Here is a 24,834-nt window from a genome sequence, read left to right as displayed (position 1 = left end):
GCATTATCATTAAACATCTTTAACTTGTTAACAATATTAACTATATGTGTTAAACATGCTTGTATTATCTTTAACCACCTTTAAGTTGTTAACAATATTAACTATATGTGTTAAACATGCTTGTATTATCTTTAACCACCTTTAAGTTGTTAACAATATTAACTATATGTGTTAAACATGCTTGTATTATCTTTAACCACCTTTAAGTTGTTAACAATATTAACTATATGTGTTAAACATGCTTGTATTATCTTTAAACACCTTTAACTTATTACCAATATTAACTTTAAGTGTTAAACATGCTTGTATTATCTTTAAACACCTTTAACTTGTTAACAATATTAACTATAAGTGTTAAACATTCTTGTATTATCATTAAACACCTTTAATTTATTAACAATATTAGCTATATGTGTTAAACATGCGTGTATTATCATTAAACATCTTTAACTTGTTAACAATATTAACTATATGTGTTAAACATGCTTGCATTATCGTAAACACCTTTAACTTATTAACAATATTAACTATATGTGTTAAACATGCTTGCATTATCATTAAACACCTTTAACTTGTTAACAATACTAACTATATGTATTAAACATGCTTGTATTATCATTAAACACCTTTAACTTGTTAACAATATTAACTATATGTGTTAAACATGCTTGTATTATCATTGAACACCTTTAACTTGTTAACAAAAACATATATTTCATAAATAAGTAAATATAAATTATATATATGAATGAGGTAGATCCTCACGACTTGATCAATTGAAAAGTAGCTCGCCTGCAGAAAAAGTGTGAGCACCCCTGCTCTAGATACACTACTTCAGGGGGATATTGACATTTGGTGAGCATCTTCTTCCTGTTGTTAAGCGACATGGAATAATTACTTTCAATTACTGCACACATAGTACTGACCTGTAGTGAAGAGATGTTTAACCGGATTGACAGTTGATGCAGGAGAAGATTGTGCTCTTCCCAGAGGTCTGTGAGCTAACGAGGAGGAGAACACACCCATCTGCGGCAAGGCCTGATGGGAAGGTGAGAGAAATTCAAAATAGAAGGTTAAAGTGTTTTGCTTTGAAAGTTTTCAGAATATCTTTTCATTTTGAAGTATTCAAAAGGTGTGTGAATAGACATGAAGGTTTGTGCAGTTCTATACAGACTATACATAAGGAATATTGCTGTGCTCCCTCCTGTGAACTGTGTGAGTCATCATGTGTGGGTGGACACAAAAGCACACACTTGAAGACGCAGAGATTCTGAAACACACACACACACACACACAAACATATGCGCGCACACACCAATGAGTCCAGTGGTTGAGTCACCAGCTGGTGATGTCAATGCAGCGTCAAATGAAGTTTGTGTGTGCGTGTTTCAAAGAGTCGTTTGACCAGACACCCAGCTGCAAGACTCTTGGCTTTTTCACCAGCATAGAATGAAAATAATTTGTCTGGTTGCTTCTTATACTGACAAGGGTTTATACTATATAATTGACTGTGTGTGTGTATCTACGCGTGTCAAAAAGGCACTAAGCAATGTGACGGTGTACAATTCATAAACAAATTCCATTCTGCAAAATGTCAAACCTTCTATGGTCTCGTGAGTCACTCAGAACTTGTGGGATGTGGTAAATCTATTTGGTTAAATATTATTATATATAATATATACAAATTGCAATTACTCCTACGATGTGGATTACAATCTCAAGAAAGATGTTGCAGGCTCATGCTGTCAGACTTCTAACGTAACGTATTCATTCGTGCCAACCCTCCCGAATTTTCCGGGAGACTCCCGAATTTCAGTGCCTCTCCCGAAAATCTCCCGGGACAACCATTCTCCCGAATTTCTCCCGATTTCCAGCCGGACAACAATTTTGGGGGCGTGCCTTAAAGGCACTGCCTTTAGCGTCCTCTCTCACCTGAAAAGGAGACTATTATATATGTCTCCGTTATCCATAGGTTTATCTATAACCCATAAAGTAGGCAGGCACGGAGCTATTTCTCAGCGTGTGTTTATTCCAGCCGGCACGTTAAAGGGGAACATTATCGCCAGACCTATGTAAGCGTCAATATATACCTTGATGTTGCAGAAAAAAGACCATATATTTTTTTAACCGATTTCCGAACTCTAAATGGGTGAATTTTGGCGAATTAAACGCCTTTCTAATATTCGCTCTCGGAGCGATGACGTCACAACGTGACTTCACATCGGGAAGCAATCCGCCATTTTATCAAACACCGAGTCAAATCAGCTCTGTTATTTTCCGTTTTTTCGACTGTTTTCCGTACCTTGGAGACATCATGCCTCGTCGGTATGTTGTCGGAAGGTGCAACAACACAAACAGGGACGGATTCAAGTTGCACCAGTGGCCCAAAGATGCGAAAGTGGGAAGAAATTGGACGTTTGTTCCGCACACTTTACCGACGAAAGCTATGCTACGACAGAGATGGCAAGAATGTGTGGATATCCTGCGACACTCAAAGCAGATGCATTTCCAACGATAAAGTCAAAGAAATCTGCCGCCAGACCCCCATTGAATCTGCCGGAGTGTGTGAGCAATTCAGGGACAAAGGACCTCGGTAGCACGGCAAGCAATGGGGCAGTTTGTTCCTGCAGACGAGCGAGCTAAACCCCCTGGATGTCTTGGCTCACACCGTCCCGAAGATGATCAAAAGAAGAATATCGACCCTAGCTTCCTTGGCCTGCTGACATGAGGGTATGTCTACAGAATATATTAATTGATGAAAATTGGGCTGTCTGCACTCTCAAAGTACATGTTGTTGCCAAATGTATTTCATATGCTGTAAACCTAGTTCATAGATGTTAGTTTCCTTTAATGCCAAACAAACACATAACAATCGTTGGTTAGAAGGCGATCGCCGAATTCGTCTTCGCTTTCTCCCGTGTCGCTGGCTGTCGTGTCGTTTTCGTGGGTTTTGCTTGCATACGGTTCAAACCGATATGGCTCAATAGCTTCAGTTTCTTCTTCAATTTCGTTTTCGCTACCTGCCTCCACACTACAGCCATCCGTTTCAATACATGCGTAATCTGTTGAATCGCTTAAGCCGCTGAAATCCGAGTCTGAATCCGAGCTAATGTCGCTATAGCTTGCTGTTCTTTCCGCCATGTTTGTTTGTGTTGGATTCACTATGTGACGTCACAGGAAAATGGACAGGTGGGAAAAATCAGGCACTTTGAAGCTTTTTTTAGGGATATTGCGTGATGGGTAAAATTTTGAAAAAAACTTTGATAAATATAATAAGCCACTGGGAACTGATTTTTAATGGTTTTAACAATTCTGAAATTGTGATAATGTTCCCCTTTAACACACTGACACACAACATCCGGGTTCCCATCATGCATTACTTCAAAACTACGGCAAGTAGTAATGTCCAAAATTTCCAGCCGGACAAACAATATTGGGGGCGTGCCTTAAAGGCACTGCCTTTAGCGTCCTCTCTCACCTGAAAAGGAGACTATTATATATGTCTCCGTTATCCATAGGTTTATCTATAACCCATAAAGTAGGCAGGCACGGAGCTATTTCTCAGCGTGTGTTTATTCCAGCCGGCAAGTTAACACACTGACACACAACATCTGGATTCCCATCATGCATTGCTCCAAAACTACGGCAAGTAGTAATGTCCAAAATTTCCAGCCGTACAAACAATATCGGGGGCGTGCTTTAAAGGCACTGCCTTTAGCGTCCTCTCTCACCTGAAAAGGAGACTATTATATATGTCTCTGTTATCCATAGGTTTATCTATAACCCATAACACGGTTGGCCGAATGGTTATAGTCACTCATGAACGGTCAGAGAAGCACAAGGCTGCGGCAACGCAGTATTATGGGCCACCTTGCTAAATGGAGACCCGAAGGTGTAACATATGCCGAGACAAAGATGGCTATGCTGATAGCTGCAAGAAACATCCCGTTCTCATTTGCGTAGTTTACAAGTACGCATGTTTTTCCCCGTCCTTATCAAAATACAAGTATAAATGTCAACATTGTGTATGTGCTGAAAGCTTCATTTACGATTTCTGCCTTTGGTAAAAGCTTAACTCTTATAGGTTTTCCTCACATTTGCTTACTTTTATGTAGACTCGCCGAGTTGGTGGTTTAGGAAAATGGTTCCGGTATTGTACTGTGACCCGAGTAACCAATACATGACACCACCAGCCGAAAATGTTAAAAACGAAACTCAACAGCCTATATTGACAATATAAAGTCGTTCTCATCAAATACCTGACGCAATTGTTCGATATGACTTCAAATCATAATCATCAGTAATTCTCTTGTCTCAAAGTAGACTTATAAGGCCATGAGCTACCTGCTGCCACCTACTGGTACGGAAAAGCATTACATGGTTACGCTGCTGATCTCCAGACAGCACAGACACTCTACAACGGCACATTGTTTGCGGATTTTAATTATTGGTTTGCAAAAGAACACTTTTCCAACCAATTAGGCGAAATTGCATAATTTCCCACGGCACACCAAACAATGTCTCACGGTACACTAGTGTGCCGCGGCACAGTGGTTGATAAACACTGTTCTAAACAACTCAACTGTATCCCGCCTTCAACCCACAGCCGCCGAAGTTGGTGAGAGACCAAATAATAGGGTTACACTATTATTATTGTGTAAGTAGACAGTAATTATGTTGTTGTTGTCGTCATTTCACGCTGCTTCGCTAGGAAAAGTAAATGAACAATACTACGACACCGTTTTTTTTTTTTGGTCTCATATTGTATGTCGACAAAAGCGGTCAGCCATGTATGTACAAACCCCATTTCCATATGAGTTGGGAAATTGTGTTAAATGTAAATATAAATGGAATACAATAATTTGCAAATCCTTTTCAACCCATATTCAATTGTAAAGACAAGATATTTGATGTTCAAACTCATAAACTTTATTTTTTTTTTTTGCAAATAATAATTAACTTAGAATTTCATGACTGCAACACGTGCCAAAGTAGTTGGGAAAGGGCATGTTCACCACTGCGTTACATGGCCTTTCCTTTTAACAACACTCAGTAAACGTTTGGGAACTGAGGAGACACATTTTTTAAGCTTCTCAGGTGGAATTCTTTCCCATTCTTGCTTGATGTACAGCTTAAGTTGTTCAACAGTCCGATTGTCTCTGTTGTGGTATTTTAGGCTTCATAATGCGCCACACATTTTCAATGGGAGACAGGTCTGGACTACAGGCAGGCCAGTCTAGTACTCACACTCTTTTACTATGAAGCCACGTTGATGTAACACGTGGCTTGGCATTGTCTTGCTGAAATAAGCAGGGGCGTCCATGGTAACGTTGCTTGGATGGCAACATATGTTGCTCCAAAACCTGTATGTACCTTTCAGCATTAATGGCGCCTTCACAGATGTGTAAGTTACCCATGTCTTGGGCACTAATACACCCCCATACCATCACAGATGCTGGCTTTTCAACTTTGCGCCTATAACAATCCGGATGGTTCTTTTCCTCTTTGGTCCGGAGGACACGACGTCCACAGTTTCCAAAAACAATTTTGAAATGTGGACTCGTCAGACCACAGAACACTTTTCCCCTTTGTATCAGTCCATCTTAGATGAGCTCAGGCCCAGCGAAGCCGACGGCGTTTCTGGGTGTTGTTGATAAATGGTTTTCGCCTTGCATAGGAGAGTTTTATCTTGCACTTACAGATGTAGCGACCAATTGTCGTTACTGACAGTGGGTTTCTGAAGTGTTCCTGAGCCCATGTGGTGATATCCTTTACACACTGATGTCGCTTGTTGATGCAGTACAGCCTGAGGGATCGAAGGTCACGGGCTTAGCTGCTTACGTGCAGTGATTTCTCCAGATTCTCTGAACCCTTTGATGATATTACGGACCGTAGATGGTGAAATCCCTAAATTCCTTGCAATAGCTGGTTGAGAAAGGTTTTTCTTACACTGTTCAACAATTTGCTCACTTTTGTTGACGAAGTGGTGACCCTCGCCCCATCCTTGTTTGCGAATGACTGAGCATTTCATGGAATCTACTTTTATACCCAATCATGGCACCCACCTGTTCCCAATTTGCCTGTTCACCTGTGGGATGTTCCAAATAAGTGTTTGATGAGCATTCCTCAACTTTATCAGTATTTATTGCCACCTTTCCCAACTTCTTTGTCACGTGTTGCTGGCATCAAATTCTAAAGTTAATGATTATTTGCAAAAAACATTTTTTTTATCAGTTTGAACATCAAATATGTTGTCTTTGTAGCATATTCAACTGAATATGGGTTAAAAATGAATTGCAAATCATTGTATTCCGTTTATATTTACATCTAACACAATTTCCCAACTCATATGGAAACGGGGTTTGTAACTTGAGTGGGCACTTTTTTAGCAATTAGAAGAACACTATGAATCAGGACTTGATGAGTTAAAGTCAAAGATTATTTTCCTTATTTCTTTTTTTCTTTTTTTTTTAAACAGGCTCAAACCTGAGAGGAGCTCCCCTTGCTGTCTTCATCACCTTCCCCCAGCTGGATAACATCGTCTTCCTCATCCTCTTCATCGAGTTCACTCTCTGTACTCTCCCCTTTCACGTGCACAACTCCTCGCTCCTCCTCGCTCTTTGAATGCGCACTATGTCGCTCCGAGGTTGTTGTGCTGTCGTCAGAACCCTCCTTCTGAAGTCTGGTTGGTCAAAAAAATGCTTTCGAAATGAGTGTTTGCACTACGTAAATACAAATGGACACTGAATACGTGGCTTGGGTGGTGATCACCTGTGAATGCTTGTGCCTACGTCGTCTTCCTGCATGTCATTGGTCTCGGTTAGCTCTTCCTCAGTCTCCTCGGGATGGGTGGGAGGCGGCCTGGGAAGGTCCGACCCCTTGGAAAGCATCTACAGTATACAAGTTAAGTGATGCTAGAGCATGAACAAATAGCCGGTAGATGTGTGGTCGTGTGTGTACCTTGTAATGTTTCTCCAGAAAATGCTGATGTTGCTGCTGAACCACCAGTTGCTGGAGGGCCTGGGGCGATTGGGGTAAAGGTGCACTCTGGGTACGAGCCAGCGGTCGATGACGAGGCAGCTTGTTGACTGATCGCATGCCGCTGGACACGCCTCTCTCTGCCGTAACCAGGGGCGACTGGCTGTAAATGGGGACTGATTGGGTGGAAAGTCAAAACATTCATTAGTCAGGTGCACTGCAAAAAGTGAAATCTAAGTAAGATGAAATATCTCAAATAAGGGTGATATTTGCTTATTTTCTGTCTGATAAGATGATTCTTCTCACTAAGCAGATTTTATGTTAGTGTTTTACTTGTTTTAAGTGTTTTGGTCCTAAATGATCTCAGTAAGATATTACAGCTTGTTGCTGAGATTTGATGACCTATATTGAGTAAAACATGCTTGAAACTAGAATAGCAAGTGTTGCAAAGCTGTGTCATCAACACTCACAAGTATAAAACTACTTTTTTAAAGTAATAATTTCTTATTTCAAGCATGTAAGAGACAATTGTGTCTCATAATTAAATCATATGACAGCCAAATTGACTTTTCTGTTTTATTTTAAATGAAACACTAGAAAATACGTAATCATATAGTAGTACAGTTGGCACAGTACGGTAAACTGACAGTTAATATTTAAACATTTGACATTTCAAACAATTTTGAACAGAAATAGTTCATGCACATTCAGATGAATTCTTCAAAATTACAATTAAAAATTGTTTTGCCAGGGGCCGGGCTGTATATATGCGCACTAATTGACTGAAAGAGCACGCACTTGGTGCGATGATGTCATGTTATCGATGGAAAAATGCATTTTTAGACCATGTGATTTGCCTGAGGGGCTAGGAGACCCCGAGAGTAACAAGCGGTTGCCTTGTTGCCTTTCCATTAAGAACAATAAACTAGTTTTTAGTATAAGTTTGCTGGTTTCAAGAAATGTAATGCCGAGCGCATATCATTATGTCAAGATAATGGCACTAGCATTTACTTAAATTAAAGGGGAACATTATCACCAGACCTATGTAAGCGTCAATATATACCTTGATGTTGCAGAAAAAAGACCATATTTTTTTTGGACCGATTTTCGAACTCTAAATGGGTGAATTTTGGCGAATTAAACGCCTTTCTAATATTCGCTCTCGGAGCGATGACGTCAAAACGTGGCGTCACATCGGGAAGCAATCCGCCATTTTCTCAAACACCGAGTCAAATCAGCTCTGTCATTTTCCGTTTTTTCGACTGTTTTCCGTACCTTGGAGACATCATGCTTCGTCGGTGTGTTGTCGGAGGGTGTAACAACACGAACAGGGACGGATTCAAGTTGCACCAGTGGCCCAAAGATGCGAAAGTGGCAAGAAATTGGACGTTTGTTCCGCACACTTTACCGACGAAAGCTATGCTACGACAGAGATGGCAAGAATGTGTGGATATCCTGCGACACTCAAAGCAGATGCATTTCCAACTGGACTGGACAGATCAGCTTTCAGGAAAAGAGAGCGGATGAGGGTATGTCTACAGAATATATTAATTGATGAAAACTGGGCTGTCTGCACTCTCAAAGTGCATGTTGTTGCCAAATGTATTTCATATGCTGTAAACCTAGTTCATAGTTGTTAGTTTCCTTTAATGCCAAACAAACACATACCAATCGTTGGTTAGAAGGCCGTCGCCGAATTCGTCCTCGCTTTCTCCCGTGTCGCTGGCTGTCGTGTCGTTTTCGTCGTTTTCGCTTGCATACGGTTCAAACCGATATGGCTCAATAGCTTCAGTTTCTTCTTCAATTTCGTTTTCTCTACCTGCCTCCACACTACAACCATCCGTTTCAATACATGCGGAATCTGTTGAATCGCTTAAGCCGCTGAAATCCGAGTCTGAATCCGAGCTAATGTCGCTATACCTTGCTGTTCTAACCGCCATGTTTGTTTGTATTGGCATCACTATGTGACGTCACAGGAAAATGGACGGGTGTATATAACGATGGTTAAAATCAGGCACTTAGAAGCTTTTTTTAGGGATATTGCGTGATGAGTAACATTTTGAAAAAAACTTCGAAAAATAAAATAAGCCACTGGGAACTGATTTTTAATGGTTTTAACCCTTCTGAAATTGTGATAATGTTCCCCTTTAAGAATATTTTTCAACATTTTGAGCAAAAAGGTCTCATATTTTTTTTTCTATCAAGAAAAGTGCACTTGTTAGTGAAAATATACTTATTTTAAGGTATTTTTGGGTTCATTGAAGTTAGCTCATTTTACTTGTTTTGGAAAGTCTTGACAAGCCAAATTTTCTTGTTCTATTGGCAGATAATTTTGCTTAGTTCAAGTAAAATACCCCTCATTTTTGTATTTTTTTCCCTTGTTTTTGAACACTGACTTTTTGCAGTGTGGACACCATTTTTTTTAAACTGTAGAGGCATCAACATTGTTGTGCATGTGTGTTATGTGTGTACCGGATAGCATAGCGGTCTGCTGTCTGGCCTGCTCCAGTAGTAGCACATGTTGCAATAGCGAGGAATGGGCAGAATGAGCGCCCGATGGTGGAGTCTCTCCATCATGTCCTACCCCGGTAAAAAGAAAAAAGCCAACAAAAAATACTTAATTACAAATATTTATCATATTTGAACATTCAACAATGCCAGTTAATCATATCAAAAAAATATATTAAATGACAAGGCAATTTCTGGTTTTGGGTTATACTTTGTAAAACATTTGTGACAGTTCTAATAATACAATAAAAGGACAGGAATTACAGCAGCAGCTATTGAGTCTGTTTCAGCTCGTGTTCATCTCTCCCACAGTATCTCAGAGAAACCGATTTATCTGCTGGTAACAAAGTGGCTCAAGAGGTCAGCCGGGCATAGCGCTCTGCTCTCCAGCTAACCCACTGACAGCACAACCGCCTTGCTCGAAGCCAATTATTGTTAAGTCAAGGGTTCTCAACTGGTCTCGCCCTGCGACTTACATTTCCCCCATGGTCATTATTAGGTCGTAGTTTAGCTTATTTCTATCACGCTTAACAAAAGTACAATAGCGAACACAATATGATTTGCACAATTCAACATGGCTAAAAAGGAGTAGAAGACCCACTTTTTTTTTTTTTTTTTTTTAGAAGTCAAACCAACCAAATATTTTTTGTGGGAAAATACCTTTTCAAAAAAAACTAGAGTGGAACGCTTTTAATCTACCCTCCTTGGACTGGTTGACTTGCGCTTCTCAACATAACTAAAACTGAAATTAGACATTGCTTGCACATTTACTTTTCACTTTTGCCTGAGACATAAGAAGAATGGGCAATACTATATGTGTACAGCTCTGGTAATGGGTACATTCGCACCCACCTGCACAAATGTACTTCAAAATGTAACAATCAAAATAAATATGACTTTTTTTTGTCTACTAGGGCAGGGGTCGGCAACCTTTACCAGTCAAAGAGCCATTTTGACCAGTTTCACAAATTATAGAACAAAAAGCTCACCATATTTGACCCACACATCAGGACCTGCGAAAATTACCTTTTAATAAAAAAACCGAACCGCAAATATCAAAATTGCGCTCTAGCGCCCCCTAGGAAAAAAAAAAAACAGACTGCCTGTAACTCCCACTAGGAAGGTCGGAGAGACATGAAACAAAAACCTCTATGTAGGTCTGACTTAGACCTAGTTCTCATAATTGTATATCCTTGGGCTAAAATCAACAGGAAGTTGGCAATTCCCCCTTCAAGACAAAAAAGTACTAAAAACAGTCACTTTTGCCTCTTTGAGCTGTAATTTGACCCCCTTAACATGCTTCAAAACTCACCAAACTGAACGCACACATCTGGACTGCCAAAAAGTGTGATCTAATAAAATAAAATAAAAAAACAAATCTCGAAATTGTGCTCTACGGCAATTTTTTAATAAAACGCACAAAAAACTGCTCCTCGGATGAAAAAACTGACACAACTGCCTGTAACTCCCACTGGGAAGGTCGGAGAGACATGAAACGAAAACCTCTCCGTAGGTCTCACTTAGACCTACATTTCATAAATTGACAACCCCCAGCAAAAATATACAGGAAGTTTGCTATTCCCCCTTCAACACAACATTTTTGTAAAAACCCGTCACCTTTCTTCAAACATTATCTCCTCTGAGCGCGTTTGTTGTTTCGGCTTCAAACTAACACAGGAGAGAGATTGAACCCTTCTGATTAAAAGTTGGTGAAAGAGTTGTGATACCTGCTCCGGTTTTGATTTTATGACCCTTCAAAGACCCGCTGCACTGATGCTGCTGCGGTGCTGTTTTTTTAAGATGGCTGCTCAAAAGCAGGAAGCACCAACATGCCCACACAATGCAGACAAGGTAGGTACACTAGACAAAAGTCTTGGGACACTTCAGACTAAAAGTAGACAAAAGTATTGGGACACTTTAGCTGCAAGCAGCGTTGGTAGGGCCCGCGTATTTGGCACCGCCTCTTTGAGCACTAATTTGACCCGGGGTGTTGATGTGTGAGGGAGCAGGGTTGGGGTGGGGGCGGGGTTTGGTGCTAGCAGGGGTGTATAATGTAGCCCGGAAGAGTCAGGGCTGCATGGGATTCTGGGTGTTTGTTCTGTTGTGTTTATGTTGTGTTAAGGTGCAGATGTTCTCCCGAAATGTGTTTGTCATTCTTGTTTGGTTTTGGTTCAAAGTGTGGCGCATTATTAGTAAGAGTGTTAAAATTGTTTTATATGACCACCGTCAGTGTAACCTGTGTGGCTGTTGACCAAGTATGCCTTGCTGTCACGTACGTGTGCAAGCAGAAGATGTATATAGTATAACAAGTGTTGGGCTGGCACTCTGTTAATACAGATTGTAGAGAGCGCCAAATGTTGTACCATCATGGCACGCCCTTATTATAGCTGTAAGGGTGAAAATCGGTGAATATTAATCCCGGGAGTTTTCTGCGAGAGGCACTGAAATCCGGAAGTCTCATGGGAAAATTGGGGGGTTCAGCAAGTAAGCTGCTGAGCCGCATCAGAGTGATCAAAGAGCCGCATGCGGCTCCGGAGCCACGGGTTGCCGACCACTGTACTAGGGCATGCATATATAATATGCATTAGTTTGACCATTTAAAATCAACGAAAATAAAAAGGAGATGCTTGGAAATAGCATAAAAATGCCCCAAAAACTTGGAAAAACGCGATTCATAGCGTTACTTTTTGGTGTAACCATCATGAGCGTTTCGTTCAGGTATATTTCTTTTATATTTTGATAAATCATCATATTTATGTATTACTAAATTTAAATAGGTATTGATCAATCTTTAAGCTGTGTGTATTTGATTTCAGTTTGCTTTGGACATCTTATTTAGAATTGTAGTTGAAACTTTTACAACCTTGTGTTGCGCTCATGATGGCGTAACCCAGTGTTTTTCAACCACTGTGCCGCGGCACACTAGTGTGCCGTGAGATACAGTCTGGTGTGCCGTGGGAGATTATCTAATTTCACATATATGGGTTAAAAACATTGTTGCAAACCAGTAATTATAGTCTGCAAATTATGTGTTGTTGTTGTTGAGTGTCGGTGCTGTCTAAAGCTCGGCAGAGTAACCGTGTAATACTCTTCCATATCAGTAGGTGGCAGCCGGTAACTAATTGCTTTGTAAATGCAGGTAAAAAGGTGTCTTATGCTTAAACCAAAAATAAACAAAAGGCAAATGCCCCTAAGAAAAGGCATTGAAGCTTAGGGAAGGCTATGCAGAACGAAACTAAAACTGAACTGGCTACAAAGTAAACAAAAACAGAATGCTGGACGACAACAAAAACTTACTGTGGAGCAAAGACGGCGTCCACAATGTACATTCAAACATGACATGACAATCAACAATGTCCCCACAAAGAAGAATAAAAACAACTGAAATATTCTTGATTGCTAAAACAAAGTAGATGCGGGAAATATCGCTCAAAGGAAGACATGAAACTGCTACAGGAAAATACCAAAAAAAGAGAAAAAGCCACCAAAATAGGAGCGCAAGACAAGAACTAAAACACTACACACAGGAAAACAGCAAAAAAACTCCAAATAAGTCATGGCGTGATGTGACAGGTGGTGACAGTACACCTACTTTGAGACAAGAGCTATAGTGATGCATGCTTGGTTATGGTTTAAAGGCATATCCAACAATTGCGACAACGACTTTTTACTGTCAACTGAGTTTATGATTTCTGCTGGTGGTGTGCCTCCGGATTTTTTGAACGCAAAAAATGTGCCTTGGCTTAAAAAAGGTTGAAAAACACTGGCGTAACCAAACTAGATTTCATTTAATGATCTTATTTTGAATATTTATTCCCTTTTTTAAATGTATTATATTTATATATTAATTTATAAACATTGAATACATTTCAAATATCAATACAATGCAATTGCCTTCATCTTATAGGGCAAGGGTCGGCAACCCGCGGCTCCGGAGCCGCATGCGGCTCTTTGATCACTCTGATGCGGCTCAGCAGCTTACTTGCTGAACCCCTCAATTTTCCCGTGAGACTTCCAGATTTCAGTGCCTCTCGCAGAAAACTCCCGGGATTAATATTCACCGATTTTCACCCTTACAGCTATAATAAGGGCGTGCTATAATGGTACAACATTTGGCAATCTCTACAATCTGTATTAACAGCGTGCCAGCTCAACACTTGTTATACAATATACATCTTCTGCTTTAACACATACGTGACAGCAAGGCATACTTTGTCAACAGCCACACAGGTTACACTGACGGTGACCATATAAAACAACTTTAACACTCTTACTAATAATGCGCCACACTTTGAACCAAAACCAAACAAGAATGACAAACACATTTCGGGAGAACATCTGCACCTTAACACAACATAAACACAACAGAACAAACACCCAGAATCCCATGCAGCCCTGACTCTTCCGGGCTACATTATACACCCCTGCTACCACCAAACCCCGCCCCCACCCCAACCCTGCTCCCTCACACATCAACAACCCCCCCCTCTCCCCCTCTCTCTGTGCGTCGGTTGAGGTGGGCGGGGTTTGGTAGCGGGGGTGTATAATGTATCCCGGAAGAGTTAGGGCTGCATGGGATTCTGGGTATTTGTCCTGTTGTGTTTATGTTGTGTTACTGTGCAGATGTTCTCCCGAAATGTGTTTGTCATTCTTGTTTGGTGTGGGTTCACAGTGTGGCGCATTATTAGTAAGAGTCTTATAGTTTTTTTTATACCGCCACCGTCAGTGTAACCTGTGTGGTTGTTGACAAAGTATGCCTTGCTGTCACCTACGTGAGCAAGCGGAAACACCATACAACGTGTGACTGATCAGGCATGCTGGTTGTAGTGAGTGCTATACGCTGTACCATCACGGCACGCATGACGCTGGCAAGCGCCATTCATTTAAAACCCGCGTGCCGCACCTGCTTTCAAATTCCATATAAAGGTGTGGGCAGCGTGTCTGAGACCCTTGGTTTATACATAGCACAAAGCAAAAAGAACATTTTGTATGCAGTGTTATTTCATTTAAAATTTCAAAAAAATATTGCGGCTCCCTTTGTTTTCTATAATTTGCGAAACTGGTCAAAATGGCTCTTTGACTGGTAAAGGTTGCCGACCTCTGCTATAGGGTAATGTTTAGTTACACCAAGTCATGAGTGTTAACACTAATCTTCATCACTTTGACTTGTAATATCTCTAATTCTGGTGGTGTTTTATGCTTTTTTTCTTTTTGGAACATGTACTATACATATAATACAATAAAGTCCCATATAAAATTATGTTTTTAGCAATACTTTAATTTTGCCTTTGAAAGTAACACTCCAATGTCCATTAGTGGAGCTGTACACATATATATAATAATAATAATAATATTTGTGCAGTTTGTTTACATCGTTGTGTTATTGCCACAAATGTCTTGTGTACTGCTTTGGGAGTGTTGTTCATATTGGAACCTTTATTTCCAACAGACACACAATCATGGGTACTTTAACTTTTAACATGGAAACAGGATCAAGAAATTCTAGCCAATTTACGGTGATGTGATATTCTTATCTAACAGAGCTGCTGGGGTAATTGTGTTAAATGTTTAGACTACAATGACAACAAAGTGTTCCTAAGTGCGTACATCTTTTATTCTGGAGATCGCTTTGCGCTGAACAGGAAGCCACTGTGGGTACATTTTAATTCAGTGTAACTAGAAGGTAGTTATGTTGCTGTTGTCACTAAAAGACCCATCTTTTTAAAGAAATAACAAAAATGTTATGTTGACAACAGCGACGTTTGCTTAAGTTGGCATTTTTTAGTGATAATAAGAACGCGGTGGACCGGAATTTGATGAGTTGGCCGACATAGACTGGTTGTTGTCATAAACCGGACCGACTTAAACAAGTTCCACTGTGTTGTCTTGATTTTCAACATAATTGCATGAGCTAAGTACCGTATTTTTCGGAGTATAAGTCGCACCGGAGTATAAGTCGCACCTGCCGAAAATGCATAATAAAGAAGGAAAAAAACATATATAAGTCGCACTGGCCAAACTATGAAAAAAACTGCGACTTATAGTCCGAAAAATACGGTACATTTCAGGGCTTACTACTGAGAAACTGAAGAGTAAAAACAAATCATCAAAATGATAAAACTGCATTAGAAAAACTCAATTAAATACAATTAAACATTGAGATTGCACAAATTAAAAAAATAAACCAAATTATAGATGTCACCTGCTTATATCTGTTGTGGAAGAAAAACATTCTACATCTTCATCACAAAAAGTCTAAAAAAATAACTAAATTCAATTCAAATCACCCACTGGGGTTTATGCCCATCTCCATTCGCAATTTTGCAAAGCCCATATTTCAAATTCAAATGACCTCAAGTCATATTTACATATGAGAAAAAGCATTAAGCTGTGAGGAAAACAGACTAGCAAGTAGACATGGCCACTATTTATAATAATAGCACCAAGGTTTAAAGGGGAACTGCACTTTTTTTGGAATTTTGCCTATCGTTCACAATCATTATAAAAGACATGACTGACGGATGGATTTTTTTAATGCATTCTAACTTGTAAATAAAAGTAAATTAAAGTCTGCTTACAGCCGAGCCAGTGGGACCTCCTCTATTTTGCCCATAAAATCCAATAAATAACCATTCAAAAACCACCAACAATACTCCATTTACATTTTGTGACTTGAATATTGACCTGGTTTTAGTGATATTGTTATTATAAGTGCTAACACAGACAAACTATTTATATTGGCGCCGTGATCACTTCCGTGTGTCCCTATGTTTACCGTATTTTTCGGAGTATAAGTCGCACCGGAGTATAAGTCGCAGCTGCCGAAAATGCATAATAAAGAAGGAAAAAAACATTATGCAACTTTCATAAACTATGAAAAAAACTGCGACTTATAGTCCGAAAAATACGGTACATCATCGAGTGGTCTGCTGCTTTCTCGCTTCCTGTAAGTTTATTCTAGATCATAAGATGTCTGGGTAGATATTCCGACAAGTTGGTACATTTTGATAGCAATTTACACGAAAACACTGCTTGTCCCCCCACCCCGTTTCTTCACGAGGATTATGACAAATTTTTCACCTACCGTATTTTTCGGACTATAAGTCGCAGTTTTTTTCAGGAGCGACTTATGTGTGAAATTATTAACACATTACCGTAAAATATCAAATAATATTATTTAGCTCATTCACGTAAGAGACTAGACGTATAAGATTTCATGGGATTTAGCAATTAGGAGTGACAGATTGTTTGGTAAATGTATAGCATGTTCTATATGTTATAGTTATTTAAATGACTCTTACCATAATATGTTATGTTAACATACCAGTTGGTTATTTATGCCTCATATAACGTACACTTATTCAGCCTGTTGTTCACTATTCTTTATTTATTTTAAATTGCCTTTCAAATGTCTATTCTTGGTGTTGGCTTTTATCAAATAAATTTCCCCAAAAAATGCGACTTATATGTTTTTTTCCTTCTTTATTATGCATTTTCGGCCGGTGCGACTTATACTCCGGGGCGACTTATACTCAGAAAAATACGGTAAATGGGATTATATGAAAATCCAGTCGGCATCAGACCTTATACAGTAAGTGATGTTTTATTAAAGGGGAACATTATCACCAGACCTATGTAAGCGTCAATATATACCTTGATGTTGCAGAAAAAAGACCATATATTTTTTTAACCAATTTCCGAACTCTAAATGGGTGAATTTTGGCGAATTAAACGCCTTTCTATTATTCGCTCTCGGAGCGTCACATCAGGAAGTAATTTTCTAAAACACATTACAAACACCGAGTCAAATTAGCTCTGTTATTTTCCGTTTTTTCGACTGTTTTCCGTACCTTGGAGACATCATGCCTCGTCGGTGTGTTGTCGGAGGGTGTAACAACACGAACAGGGACGGATTCAAGTTGCACCAGTGGCCCAAAGATGCGAAAGTGGCAAGAAATTGGACGTTTGTTCCGCACACTTTACCGACGAAAGCTATGCTACGAAAGAGATGGCAAGAATGTGTGGATATCCTGCGACACTCAAAGCAGATGCATTTCCAACGATAAAGTCAAAGAAATCTGCCGCCAGACCCCCATTGAATCTGCCGGAGTGTGTGAGCAATTCAGGGACAAAGAACCTCGGTAGCACGGCAAGCAATGGCGGCAGTTTGTTCCCGCAGACGAGCGAGCTAAACCCCCTGGATGTCTTGGCTCACACCGCAGGGTTTCCCACACATTCATTTATTTGTGGCGGCCCGCCACGATAGAATTACGTCCGCCACAAATGGATTTTTCGGCTTTTGACTCGCTCTACCGCTCATAAAAGCAATGAGACTCTGTCTGTGAATGGAGCTTGTAGTTACAACACCGGTGCAGTAGGTGGCGGTAGCTTACTATGCATTGTAACTCGCCAATAGCAATTCATTCACCTGGTGCGCCAGAAGAAGAAGAAGAAGAAGAAGAAGAAGAAGAAGAGGACGGAACGGACCGACCGGATGAAAATACGAGGGTAAGACGTCTTGGCGTTTCACCGACGTGAGCAGCCTGACGCTGCTTTATTAACATCGCCGCTGTTTGCTCGGGGGGCGGGGCAGACGCACGTAGTAACAGTCAGTTGTTTTCATTCGACGAGCTAACGTGTCCAGGTTATAACCATGTTGTCAATATACACACGTGGAGACGGTGCTTCAGATATTGCATTAATACTGGAGCTAAATTGTCCACTGTCCATTGCAGCATGTGAATGCAATGAAAAGAATAAAATCTGAGCCAAGCAGCTCTTAAAAAGCTGTCCAGGTTAATGTTTTGGCCATTAAAGGCCCTTCATTTCAAGATGTCAACTGTGATTAGGCTTTAAACAGGTGGCTGACCTGTTCAGATGAGTGTAACTGCTACTGGTCAAATAATGTGAAATAGCATTTAATTTTACATGTATGCAATGCCATTTAAATGTAATTATAGATAATAATAATAATAATAATAATAAATACTGTGTAGTGTTGTAAATAGTCAACGGGAAGGATTTTAGTAAGATATAAGCCATGAGCACTGGCTCCTGCATGTGTTGAGCTGCTGCCGCTTAAGGTTAGACGGCACTGTACATAGAGCGGTTCTGTTGTTAGTAATAAATTCTAATGTTGGATGTTCACTCCTTCACACAGATGAGTATAGAAAAATATTTCCAACGGCCGAAAAGGGCTCGACTTGGAGAGGAGGTAGGCCTACAGTCCAGACCACAGGAGGTATTATCAAAACGGTGTATACCAGGGGTGTCAAACTCAAATACAGAGTGAGCCAAAATTTAAAATTGAACAAAGCCGCGGGCCAAGGTTGAACAAATTAACCTTTTAATAGGGACCCAAACAAGTTTTGCATTAAATATCGAACAAGCAAGGCTTATATAACTTTATAGTGACATCCATCCATCCATTTTCTACCGCTTATTCCCTTTGGGGTCGCGGGGGGCGCTGGAGCCTATCCAAGCTACAATCGGGCGGAATGCAAAATTGAGTTTCAAATAATAATAATAATAATAATAAAAAAATATCAATGGCATATCAAATACAATTTAAATAAAAATTGAATGCCTCTTTTCTATTTGCAGCCTTCTGAGGTAAATATCAACATTAACTTTTTCCACAGGCTAGTAAATTTGAAAATAAAATAACAATGAGTAGGCTAAAGTTAAATTATTTAGTATGCACTAATTAAAGGGGCAGAGCTTTAAGAGACATTTTAGCTTTTATATTTTATAAGATATATTTTTTGTAAGAACCACAATTAATATATTTCAGTGAATAACTAATTGTTCAAATCTGTATATAAAAATGTACATAAAGTGTTGTAATTATATTCCAACTCCGCGTTCTTCTTGGTCATCGATCACCGATCTGGCTCAATAGCTTCAGTTTCTTCTTCAATTTCGTTTTCGCTACCTGCCTCCACACTACAACCATCCGTTTCAATACATGCGTAATCTGTTGAATCGCTTAAGCCGCTGAAATCCGAGTCTGAATCCGAGCTAATGTCGCTATAGCTTGCTGTTCTTTCCGCCATGTTTGTTTGTGTTGGCTTCACTATGTGACGTCACAGGAAAATGGACGGGTGTATATAACGATGGTTAAAATCAGGCACTTTGAAGCTTTTTTTAGGGATATTGCGTGATGGGTAAAATTTTGAAAAAAACTTCGAAAAATAAAATAAGTCACTGGGAACTGATTTTTAATGGTTTGAACCCTTCTGAAATTGTGATAATGTTCCCCTTTAAGTTTGTTGAGTCTCATGAAGTCTGCAGTGAGTAATAATCAGTGATGGAAAAAAAAAGTGATGCATTTTGTATGCTTAAAATGTTTCAAATAAGTAAATATTAAATGTTATTAGAAATGTGCCTGTTATTACATTACATATATACTTACATTATGTATATAAAACCTCAATGGAGGTGTTTGGGTGTTTTTTAAGGGCTTTATAGGGGCGGTATAGCTCGGTTGGTAGAGTGGCCGTGCCAGCAACTTGAGGGTTCCAGGTCCGATCCCTGCTTCCGCCATCCTAGTCACTGCTGTTTACCCACCTGCTCCCAGTGCCACTCACACTGGTTTAAATGTAACTTAGATATTGGGTTTCACTATGTAAAAGCGCTTTGAGTCACTAGAGAAAAGCGTTATATAAATATAATTCACTTCACTTTATAGGCGGAATTGCGCGGCTCCCATAGACTCTATTATAAGCAAACTTTTGATCGCATTTGTTCAGTATTTACAATGCAAAAAAAAAAAAAAAAACATCCATTGTCATGTCTGTCATAAAGATTGTGAATGATAGGCAAAACATTTTTTTAAAGTGCAGTTCCCCTTCAAACTTCAAATATTAATGACAATAGATATCTCAGTTAATGCATACCTGCAGGTAAAGACGATGTCGAGAGAAACTTCCCAGTTAGAGCTCCGCCTGCTCGTAGTGACTGAATGGCGAGACGCTCCGCCTCCTGTTGGTTTGACAACTTCTGGGAGGCCTGTAGGGCGTGACCATCGCATAAACACAAAACTGTAAATAGCAATTGGTAGATATTAAACATTAGAAGTAAAGCTTGTAAATGTCCTAATCTGGAGTTGTCCACTATTGATTACAACTGCCAATGCTGCCTGTGATTGTTGAAGGGGCTGTTTGCAACATTTACACAGATGGCTAGAGGGAAATAACTATCCAATGTGCAGTATTTTACGCAGCATAACCCCGCCGTCTTACAGCTTCTCGTGCGTAATGACGTACACTAACAACAGCTTTCTTTTTGTATTGTTTCAGTCACACAAATTCCTCAGTAAAGTCACCAAGACGTCACCGTTGAGTTATTGAGTCTGTTTCGCTGATTGGAGAGCTAGCTTCCGCGGCTAGTGGGTTCATGACGATGAGTTTGGTTTTGTTTGATCAGCTGTTTTACTGCCTTGTTACAAGCACCGTTTGGAAACAATTAAGGTATGTAAATTTACAGAATCTTTCTGTGTAAATAATAAATTTTGCAATGTATACATCTGCGGCTTATAGTCCGGCGAAGCCCGTAAGACCCTGAAAACATTTTGGGTGCGGCTAATATTCGGAAAATACTGTAAATGCTTGCAACAAAGCAAGCATCCTTGCCCGTTTTAAGACACAGTGATATCTCTGTTTTCGTACACCCTACTTTTAGTAAGATTGTGTTTTTCACGAAAAATCATCGTATGTACGGACAGTTATTGGCATACAAATACAACCTACTCAGTGGCCTAGTGGTTAGAAGGTACGCCCTGAGATCGGTAGGTTGTCATACCAAAGACTATAAAAAATGGGACCCATTACCTCCCTGCTTGGCACTCAGCATCAAGGGTTGGAATTGGGGGTTAAATCACCAAAAATTATTTCCGGGCGCGGCGCCGCTGCTGCCCACTGCTCCCCTCACCTCCCAGGGGGTGATCAAGTGGATGGGTCAAATGCAGAGGACACATTTTGCCACACCTAGTGTGTGTGTGTGACAATCATTGGTACTTTAACTTTAACTTTAAATGTACGACAATTATATACAGTAAACAGGTTAGGCAGAAAAGGGCCTGGACAGCACTTTGGACACCTCTGTTATAAGCGATTGTCATTTTACTGTTATTGCCTCTATTAGAATTAACAACCCACTTTTGTTATTAATCTGTTCATTTTCTATACCACTTATCCCCATTAGGCTCTAGAGATGCGCGGATAGGCAATTATTTCATCCGCAACCGCATCACAAAAGTCGTCAACCATCCGCATTCACCCGAACTAACATTTAATCAAAACCGCACCCGCCCGCACCCGCACCCGCCCGTTGTTATATATCTAATATAGACGATGCAAGGCATTAGTGAGGTTATAAAGCTTTTGCCTGTTAAAGAAAGGAGACTGATCCAATGCAGCAGAGACATTCAATGCGTGCCACGCTGTCACGGCCCAGACGCACACCAGTGCGCAATCATCTGGGAGCCGCGCTGAGCGCACCTCCAAGCGCGCTCGCGCCACTCAAACTGCTGCAGGCAGCTGCGTTCTATCTTGTTTTAACATCCTGTGGCACTCTTCTGGGATCACGGCGGACGAAACTGCTCATGCTCAGGGTGTTTGTGGAGGTTCGGGGTTTTGCACAAATGTGATGCACCATGTTAGATGTCCCGGTTTTGTGACTGTCGTAGACATAAACAGCGTCGCAGCTCTTGCAAATCACGTAGCCAGCATTACTATCATCCTGATTTACAACCTCATAAAAACGAGTCCACGCTGAACTTTTCTGGCCTTTTTTCCCCTGGTCTTTAGTATTCCCTTTTTTAGTTTGTCGCGTACCACGTTTGCTGCCGGCGTTGCCATCTCTTTTTTTTTTCTTCTTCTGTTGTGGCATATGCTGCAGGTGCCTGCTCGTTTTTCGTATGTGGGTAACAACATTTAACTATGTATATATATTTCCGAATTGGTTTAACTGCCACCCGCCTGAATCTATTTAAAATCTAATTTTTTTTAATTTCAACCGCCCGACCCGCGGATAATCCGCGGACTCCGCGGTTGTGTCCGCAAACCGCGCATCTCTATTAGGCTCACAAGTGAGCTGGATCCTATCCTAGCTGACTTCGGATGAGAGGTGTGACACACTGTGAAAAGGTTACCAGCCAATTGCAGGGCATTCATTGACAAGCAACCATTTGAGTACGAAAAGCACGAAATAATACTTTTTTTGGAGCTTCCAAATTCACCTAACATGTTTTTGGATGTGGGAAGAAGCTGATGTGGGCACGCATGCACAGGCCCACACAGGAATGTCACAATGAAGATTTTTGATCGTACCCTTGATCTCCTGACTGTGTGGACAACATGCTAACCCCTAAACCACCAAAAAGCTGTATTCGTTAAAAATATACTTATCAGAGTCCATACGTGCTAGTGTGTGTGTGTGTGTGTGTCACCTACCGTGATGTGTGTGTTAGCAGGGAGGCCCAACGAGATATTAGGCAGAGATGGCGATGTGTACAGACTTAGCGGACTCAACGTCCCATCAGCCCCTAGCGTCTGATGAAGGGATCGAAGCTGCAGACACAGAAGAGTTAGTTAGGTTTTGTTTTTTCAGAAATACGAGCAGAGTGAATTAATCTTTCTATACTTTTGTAGTACAGTGGAAGTTGACATCCCTCAAATTGGCTGACTCACGTTAACAAAAGCAGTTGTCAAGGTAACAAAAGATGTATATACCGGTAATAATAAATAACACTTGTGTATTTACATTTGACTTTGTCGAGAGACAAAGAGAATAGGTGATAATAAAGGATTTTGAGCCTACAAAGGTTTGTTGACATCCTTTTAATTTGATGTAAAACTATGTTTGTTGCAAAAAGGGGAATGAGAGAAGTTGCTTAGGGGTCTACAATGAAAGAAGAACGGCCTAGTGGTAGTTCCTGTTTCCCCTATCGACTTTTTATTGATTTTGAAATGACCACAAATATGATTTTGCAAAACAGGCAAGAGATAATAATGAGGTTAACAATACCACAACATATGACAACATAAACCGACCAATCTTTGGTAGAAACAATCCCTTTGGATTAGAGATGTCCGATAATGGCTTTTTTACCAATATTCGATATTCCGATATTGTCCAACTCTTAATTACCGATACCGATATCAACCGATACTGATATATACAGTCGTGGAATGAACACATTATTATGCCTAATTTTTTCGTGATGCCCCGCTGGATGCATTAAACATTTTTTATTTTCCAAAATAAATCAACTCAAGTTATGGAAAAAAATGCCATATTTATTATTGAAGTCACAAAGTGCATTATTTTTTTTTAACATGCCTCAAAACAATAACAGTGCAATACTTTTTCATAACATGGTCACTACTGCCTAGTTTCTGTTGTTATATTCTTATTTTACAGTTATATTTTTATTCTCATTGTTGCTTTTTATTTTTATTCTTATTGTAATATTTTTCTATTCTGTTTCCATTTATACCCCCATTATTTACTTTTTACTTTTTAAATTCGATCTCAATTCTGTACACTGCTGCTGGAATTTTAATTTTCCTGAGGGAACTCTCCTGAAGGAATCAATAAAGTACTATCTATCTATCTATCTATCTATCCAAACAGCAGCTTGGAATTTGGGACATGCTCTCCCTGAGAGAGACTATGAGAGGTTGAGGTGGGCGGGGTTGAGGTGGAGGGGTAAGGGGTAGCGGGGGGGTGTATATTGTAGCGTCCCGGAGGAGTTAGTACTACAAAGGATTCTGGGTATTTGTTCCATTGTGTTTATGTTGTGTTACAGTGCGGATGTTCTCCCGAAATGTGTTTGTCATTCTTGTTTGGTGTAGGTTCACAGTGTGGCGCATATTTGTAACAGTGTTAAAGTTGTTTATACGGCCACCCTCAGTGTGACCTGTATGTCTTGCATCAATTCGTAATGAGTAAAGCCGGTAGATATTATGTGACTGGGATGGCATACACGTAAAGGAAGTGCCTAAAAGGTTTATTGGCACTCTGTTCCTCTCCCTACGTCCGTGTACACAGCGGCGTTTAAAAACGTCATACATTTTACTTTTAAAAACCAATACCGATAATAACGAAACCGATAGCGATAATTTCCGATATTACATTTTAAAGCATTTATCGGCCGATATTATCGGACAACCCTACTTTGGATCTTAAATTTCGTGAAAAGTGGTCGCCCCGCTGCGGTAATTCGACAATAACGCCCAAATCTTTATTTCAGAGGCTACTATTCCCCCAAAAAATAAAACAAGTGAAATTTGGCATAAACTGGACGATTTATTTACAAAAATTATACCGTTGGTTCTCGAATTG

At 40.0% G+C, this 24,834-nt stretch overlaps 1 protein-coding gene across 6 annotated transcripts in view; it reads right to left on the bottom strand.

Moving 5' to 3' along the window:
• Positions 1-24,834, bottom strand: part of hdac5 (histone deacetylase 5) — a 187,145-nt gene that overhangs the window by 21,553 nt on the left and 140,758 nt on the right. For all 6 annotated transcript variants that reach the window (XM_061973770.1, XM_061973766.1, XM_061973767.1 and 3 more), the window contains 7 exons: positions 22,941-23,057; positions 20,385-20,496; positions 9,451-9,558; positions 6,961-7,154; positions 6,772-6,890; positions 6,487-6,682; positions 927-1,038 (listed from right to left, as the gene is read on the bottom strand). In XM_061973770.1, the coding sequence (XP_061829754.1) occupies positions 927-1,038; positions 6,487-6,682; positions 6,772-6,890; positions 6,961-7,154; positions 9,451-9,558; positions 20,385-20,496; positions 22,941-23,057 (958 nt within the window). The remainder of the gene's footprint in view (positions 1-926; positions 1,039-6,486; positions 6,683-6,771; positions 6,891-6,960; positions 7,155-9,450; positions 9,559-20,384; positions 20,497-22,940; positions 23,058-24,834) is intronic.

Source organism: Nerophis lumbriciformis, linkage group LG22 (assembly GCF_033978685.3).
Source record: "Nerophis lumbriciformis linkage group LG22, RoL_Nlum_v2.1, whole genome shotgun sequence".
In the NCBI taxonomy this organism is placed as follows: Eukaryota; Metazoa; Chordata; class Actinopteri; order Syngnathiformes; family Syngnathidae; genus Nerophis; species Nerophis lumbriciformis.
Note: the sequence above shows the minus strand (reverse complement) of the source record. Positions and strands in the feature narration are given on the sequence as shown.